At 64.5% G+C, this 6,766-nt stretch overlaps 1 protein-coding gene across 4 annotated transcripts in view; it reads left to right on the forward strand.

The window, feature by feature from the left end:
- The first annotated feature begins 6 nt into the window (after positions 1 to 6).
- Positions 7 to 6,766, forward strand: part of RNPEPL1 (arginyl aminopeptidase like 1) — a 9,617-nt gene continuing 2,857 nt past the window's right edge. For 2 of the 4 annotated variants that reach the window (XM_023228775.3, XM_023228773.3), the window contains exons 1-8: positions 7 to 551; positions 3,001 to 3,141; positions 3,680 to 3,831; positions 4,335 to 4,451; positions 4,673 to 4,908; positions 5,076 to 5,189; positions 5,578 to 5,690; positions 6,063 to 6,171. In XM_023228775.3, the coding sequence (XP_023084543.1) occupies positions 27 to 551; positions 3,001 to 3,141; positions 3,680 to 3,831; positions 4,335 to 4,451; positions 4,673 to 4,908; positions 5,076 to 5,189; positions 5,578 to 5,690; positions 6,063 to 6,171 (1,507 nt within the window). In that variant the 5' untranslated portion in view covers positions 7 to 26. The remainder of the gene's footprint in view (positions 552 to 3,000; positions 3,142 to 3,679; positions 3,832 to 4,334; positions 4,452 to 4,672; positions 4,909 to 5,075; positions 5,190 to 5,577; positions 5,691 to 6,062; positions 6,172 to 6,766) is intronic. The other 2 variants (XM_023228774.2, XM_023228776.2) reach the window with 2 other exon arrangements.

Raw genomic sequence — 6,766 nt, forward strand, 5'->3', positions numbered from 1 at the left:
ATGGATTTCACCTAGTGCCGGCGGCCATGGCCGCGCAGTGCTGCTGCCGCCAGGCGCCCGGCGCCGAGACCGCGCCCGTCCGCCCGCCGCCCGAGCCGCCGCCCGCCCTGGACGTGGCCTCGGCCTCCAGCGCGCAGCTCTTCCGCCTCCGCCACCTGCAGCTGGGCCTGGAGCTGCGGCCCGAAGTGCGCGAGCTGGCCGGCTGCCTGGTGCTCGAGCTGTGCGCGCTGCGGCCCGCGCCCCGCGCGCTCGTGCTCGACGCGCACCCGGCCCTGCGCCTGCATTCGGCCGCCTTCCGTCGCGCCCCCGCCGCCGCCGAGACGCCCTGCGCCTTCGCCTTCTCCGCCCCCGGGCCGGGTCCCGCGCCGCCGCCCCCGCTGCCCGCCTTCCCCGAGGCGCCCGGCGCCGAGCCCGCCTGCTGCCCGCTGGCCTTCAGGGTGGACCCGTTCACCGACTACGGCTCCTCGCTCACCGTCACGCTGCCGCCCGAGCTGCAGGAGCACCAGCCCTTCCAGGTTATCCTGCGCTACACCTCGACCGACGCCCCCGCCGTGAGTCCGGGGCGGGCGCCGGGGCTGCGGGCCGGTCCGCAGGGCGCTGCTAGCGGCCTCTCGCCGCACGGCCAGGCTGAGGGACGCGAATCTGTGCCCTACAGGTGCCCCCCTCCCCTCACCCCGGTGATTCCCAGCTGTTGCCTGTGAGCCCTTAGGACCCTTGCATAGAGGCCGGAGTCCTGCGGGGACACGGGACAGCATGTCACTCAGGGAAGCCTCCCGTTCAGGTGTTCGGTCTCTGCCTGGGGACATGAGCAGCTTCTGTCACCCACCAAGGTGTACATCTGCAGGATCCTGGCACCGAGGGTAGGGCTGGAGTGTCAGCTGCGGAAGGGCCTCCATGTGACCAGGGCCTGCAGATGTGTCCAAGCCAGAGGCAGAGGAAAGGGCCATGGGAGGGGGGTGGTTGTGATGCTCAGTTTGGGGCTCCCTTGGCCAGCACTGGTGGAGTGTTGAGACCAGTGGCCCTGCGACCCCAACATAGACACACATAGGCTCTGCAGGGCTTGCACACTGGGTGCCCACCACTCTAGAGGCTCTGCAAGAAAGACCAGGTGGCTCAGGCTGGCGCTGTGGCTGCAGCACCCCCTCCACCTCCACCAGTGGGGGTGTGTACAGGATGGAGCAGGGCCTTTCCTGCCTACAGCATGGGGGTTCATACTGCATCCCCAGGTGGTATGGATGGCACACACGTGACACCCAACATATGCAACACACACACAGCTGTGGAGGTGCAGGGAAGTCTAGCTGTCACTGATCACGGCACATAAATAGACAGGGTGGTGAAGAGGTGGTAGAGGCGTCAAGCCACAAAGAGCCAAGGTGACATCTGGGCAGGAAGAACCCAGACCAGTGCACCCCTGTGGGCTTCCTGTACATTTCCCAGGAGCCCTAAGCAGGACCTGCCACCTCACCTTCCTCCCAGAACCCCTGTGGGTGTGCAGGCCGCTGGCCAGCCAGCCCCACGCCTGCTGTGGTATTCCAGGGCTCTGACAGGTGGCAAGTATGCCTCTCAGTATGACAGGTGAGAACTGAGGGATGGGCTTCTCCTTGGCCTTGAGGAGACTCTTGCAGGGAGGTTCCTTCATACCAATTCCCAGGTCCCAGCACCCCCAAGGGGGAGGCTGCATTTGTGAATGGCTCCCCAGGTGGGTCCTGAACACCCTGGCAGCCCAGGGCTTAGCAGGAACAAAAGACGCCTGTGCCACCTTGCTGCCCGGCAGGGCCAGGGCACCAACAGGAAGTTTGGAAGAGATCTGAGAGTGCTGGCAGGGGTCTGGCCGGGTCTGCGGGGGAGGCAGCCCTCCTGGTCTGGGATCCTCTGGGCCATCAGTGGCCATCAGCTGTGGATTCCACTCGTCCACTCTCAGAAGGTGTTGGGGGCATCTCCCATTCATGGTCTTGGGAGGGCCCATGCATGAGGAGCAATTCAGTTTGCCTTGACAGTCTCATTCCGGCAGAGGGGAGGGTGGGGATGGCATGCAGGGCTGACTCGGGACGGAGGTAATGTGGCTGTGGTTGGGAGAGGGTCCCCCTCTCAGACTCTGAGCTGCCCTCATTTGAGAGGTCAGAATTCCTGGAAGGAAGATGAGATGGGTGCAGCAGGATAGTGGCAGGAGGGCCCAGGGGTGCGGGCTTCTCAGTGGGGCTGGGACCTGGCCTCAGCATCTAGGGGTAAGGAAAGCCTCAACAGCTATGGTGCAGATGAGAGGTTTGCCGGGGGGTGACCTTAGGTGGGCAGCAGCTGCTGTGAGCACACCCATTCCACAGCACTCGCCGCAGCCCCCAGCCTCCAGGCAGTGGCCCCGGCCATCCTTCCCTTAGCCACTCCTGTCCCCTGCCAGCAGCGGCCTCTGGCCTGGCCTCCACTCCCTGCTTGCCATTCCCTGGCCTGGAGCCTGTCTCCTGCGGGGTCCCTCCAGGCGAGGCTGCCTGGGCTCAGGGCGGCTCTGGGCTCGGGTGTGCTGCCTGCCAGTGTGTAGCCATCAGGAGGCTCTGGCTTCCCAGGGTCCACATCCCAGGCTCCCTTTCCTGGCCATGACCAGATGAGCTGCTGGGAATTTGGACTGAATGTATTCCGACTTTGCCTTAGTTTCCCTGAGGAAGCTAAGATAATGCAATGGTGGGCTATTCCCTTTCTTCGCCCTGGTGTTAGCTGGGAGATTCCCCTGTCAGCTCCCTGACGCAGGGCCTCCTGCCTGGGTTGGGGTCTGGCCCTGATGACGCAGTGCAGGCCACACCCTGGGCCACCTGCCCGGGATGTCCCCCTACCTCTGCAGGCAAGTGAGGGCTAGGGGGTGGCTACTGGCGCCCGATGAACTCGGCAAGATAATCCAGCCATCGTCCCCTCCCAGAGCCTCCTGCCTTCTCTCAGGCTGCTGCCCAGTGGCTAGGGCCCAGCACCCCAGCTGGGTGGCCGTCTGCTGATGTGCCATCCTGCCCGCAGATCTGGTGGCTGGACCCAGAGCTGACCTATGGCTGCGCCAAGCCCTTCGTCTTCACCCAGGGCCACTCCGTGTGCAACCGCTCCTTCTTCCCGTGCTTTGACACGCCTGCCGTGAAGTGCACCTACTCTGCCGTCGTCAAGGTCAGGGGCTGCCAGCTGCTATCACCTTGCTCCCAGGACAGCCCAGTGGCCTGGCCACACCGCCTCCCCCTTGCTCCTACCTGCCTGGACTGTGGCCCCAGCTGCCAGCATGCCATAGTGCTAGCAGGAGCCCACCCTCCCTACTCTATGGGAGGAGCTGCTTTGCAGGGAATGGGGGAAGCTGGGCTTCCTCCAACGGGCCTGAAGGGTTCAGGGTCCTGGACCCCGGGTGAGGGATTGTAGGGGCCCCAGACAAGGAGTCTCCAGACAGAGCTGCTGATCTCTGGTGGGGTCTGTGGGTCACCGGGCCCGAGCTTGGCAGCACCGTCTGCACTGGGATGAGGTTTGCAGGCTAGGAGCTCGGGGTTCCGAGTGGAGGGTGGCAGGTCTTTGGAGAAAAGTTCTTTGACAGAAACGTTCCCTGATGGGGATGTAGGGTTTCCTGCTACAAATGTGGGGCAGCCTGACAGGCTCCCTGGCCTGGGCTGTGGGTGTGTTGACAGTGGGGCCACCTGGTCTCAGTCTGGCCTCCTTACAGGCGCCCTTGGGGGTGCAGGTGCTGATGAGTGCCACCCAGAGTGCGTACATGGAGGAAGAAGGCGTCTTCCACTTCCACATGGAACATCCCGTGCCCGCCTACCTCGTGGCCCTGGTGGCCGGAGACCTCAAGCCAGCAGACATCGGGCCCAGGTAGGGAGGGCCTTCTGGGCTGCCCAGGCCTCAGGGAGAGCCCCACTGGGGGTCTGTGACCTGTGTCCACAGCTGCCCTGCTGGGGACTCCCACTGGCCTCTGGGTACTCTGGGCCAGCCCTGCCCCTGCCTTGATGCCACTGCCAGGGCCCTGTCTGCCAGGCCCTCCCACCCATGTGCCCTGGCCCACCCAGTGCCTGCCCTGCAAACTGGTCCTTCCTGCCAAGGCCCCCGCACAGCCTGGCACCCTCACACCTTCGTTGGTGCCTTCAACCCAGAGATAAAACGAGCTAAGTGACCCCTAGAATGCAGCTCTGCCCCTGCTGTGGGAAGGGCCAGGGTAGCTGCCCATCCAGTGAGGCAGGACGGGCTGCGGGCTAGGGTGGTCAGCCAGGCTGGATGAGGTGTGGGTGTTACTGGAGCCCCAGGGCAGTGGGAGAGCCTTTTGGGGTGAGCAGGGCTGGGGCTGCTCGGCCTCAGCTCACCCTCTCTGTGTGCAACAGGAGCCGCGTGTGGGCCGAGCCGTGCCTCCTGCCCACGGCCACCAGCAAGTTGTCGGGCGCAGTGGAGCAGTGGCTGAGTGCGGCTGAGCGGCTGTATGGGCCGTACATGTGGGGCAGGTAGGCCCCGGGGACCTGTAGACCTGGTTGACTGGAAGGAGGAGTCAGAGGGGGAGCCCCTCGTCTGACCCCTGGGGTGCCCTGTCCCCATCTCCTGGGGAGGAAGCGGAGCTCGCTGCAGGGGCGGGGCTGATCCCTGCCGGGTGGAAGGTGGGGTGTGGGTGTGCGGGGCGGGAGTCTGAGCCCTGAGGTCTGCCGCCCTCACCGCCCTCCCGGTGCAGGTACGACATTGTCTTCCTGCCCCCGTCCTTCCCCATCGTGGCCATGGAGAACCCCTGCCTTACGTTCATCATCTCCTCCATCCTGGAGAGCGACGAGTTCCTGGTCATCGATGTCATCCACGAGGTGGCCCACAGCTGGTTCGGCAATGCTGTCACCAACGCCACATGGGAAGAGATGTGGCTGAGCGAGGGCCTGGCCACCTATGCCCAGCGCCGCATCACCACCGAGACCTACGGTGCGGCCGGGGCCGGGGAGGGCAGCCACTGGGGGCCCTGGGCACTGAGCCAGGGGCAGAAAGCCCAGCCTGGCTCCCCTGCCATGCTGCAGGTGCCCGTACCCCCCTGCTTCCCCCGACTCCCCCTACACCCCCTCACCTCTCCCCTGTCTCCGGACCCCATCCAGGTGCTGCCTTCACCTGCCTGGAGACTGCCTTCCGCCTGGACGCCCTGCACCGGCAGATGAAGCTTCTGGGAGAGGACAGCCCGGTCAGCAAACTGCAGGTCAAGCTGGAGCCAGGTACCTGCTCCTCAGGACCCACTCCTGGAACCGGGGATGTCACCCCTCAAGGCCTCCTTGCCTGCCCTTCGTGTGTTCTGGCTGTGGCTTCTCTGTCCCCCACTGTGCCGGGACCCCTGCCAAGGCCAAGCTGAGAGCCCCTGGCCTGGGCAAGGCCTCCCCAGGCTCCCACAGCCACTGCCACCTCCCTGGCTCTGAGCACCGGTCACAGTGGCGTGTGAGTCCTCAGTCTTCCCCGAGGCATGCCCAGGGCATCAGTACACATCTGGACATGTGAGGGACTGTGGCCCTTGGCCCTCCCTACTCCTCGGAGCCTGACCACCCCCTCCCTGTCCCATGGGACACCGGTGGTCTCGGACGCCAGCCCAGGGGGATGTTCACCTTGCAGGAGTGAATCCCAGCCACCTGATGAACCTGTTCACCTACGAGAAAGGCTACTGCTTCGTGTACTACCTGTCCCAGCTCTGCGGAGACCCACAGCGTTTTGATGACTTTCTCCGAGTGAGCAGCCCCGTGCCCCGGACGGCCCTGCTGCCACCTGCCCCCAGCCCCTCCCCAGCTCACAGGGCTGCCTGCTCTTCTGGCAGTTGGGGTGGAATTGGCAGGGGCCTGTGAGCCTGGCTGGGACCTAGTCTGCCTTTCTTTGCGGAGAGTCCCTGGGTTGCCACCTTCCCTTCTGCCCCCCTCCGTTTGGTCACTTGGCAGGGCCTGTGTGCCAAATGCTGGCTCCACAATGCCTACTAACTGCCTCTGCGCCTGCCCCGTGTCCAGCACGTACCTCGGCGCATGCCCTGCAGTGCCCTGCAGGCCTCTCGTGGGGCTGCTTGTGCCCCGCCCTTCCAGGCCTGCTGAGGCCCCACCTCTGCCACACAGGCCTACGTGGAGAAGTACAAGTTCACCAGTGTGGTGGCCCAGGACCTGCTGGACTCCTTCCTGAGCTTCTTCCCGGAGCTGAAGGAGCAGAGCGTGGACTGCCGGGCAGGTGAGGCTGACCCCACTGCTGCAGTCAGGGAGCTGTGGGTGTGATGACAGGCGGGGCCTCTGCTGCCTGGGAGGCCGCTCCACCTGGAGGAAAGCCCCGTCAGTTCACTGTCTGTCCTTCAGCCGACCCGTGCTGGACCATATGGGCCCCAGGCCGGTATGCTATGAGAACAGGGCCGGGGTCGGGGACCTGCCTGGGGGCGGTGGCACAAGGCTAAGTGGGCTGAGTTAGGCACTCCCAGGAAGTGGGCTGTGGAAACCAGTGTGCAAAGCGCCTGGTGCAGGAAGGGCGGGTGATGGGGATGTCCTGGAGCTGGAAAACAGCAGCCAGCCCTGCTTATGCATCACTTCTAAGGGTGTCCCCGAGGGTCTGAGGGCTTTGGGGCCCAGGAAGGCACTGCAGGGTTCAGACATTGAGGGAGAGGCCAGAATTGCTGGAGGGTGGTGAGGTGCCACTGGGAGGGCTGTGCATGGTGACACCAAGTTTTGGAAGGTACAGCAAGTGCACCAAGAGCTTTCTGTGGGTAGGGGATGGGCACTGCCCTTTTAGAGCAGGAACATCATCTTTTTTTTTTTTTTTTTTTTTTTTTTTTTTT

This window comes from Piliocolobus tephrosceles, chromosome 11 (assembly GCF_002776525.5).
Source record: "Piliocolobus tephrosceles isolate RC106 chromosome 11, ASM277652v3, whole genome shotgun sequence".
NCBI classification, from domain to species: domain Eukaryota; kingdom Metazoa; phylum Chordata; class Mammalia; order Primates; family Cercopithecidae; genus Piliocolobus; species Piliocolobus tephrosceles.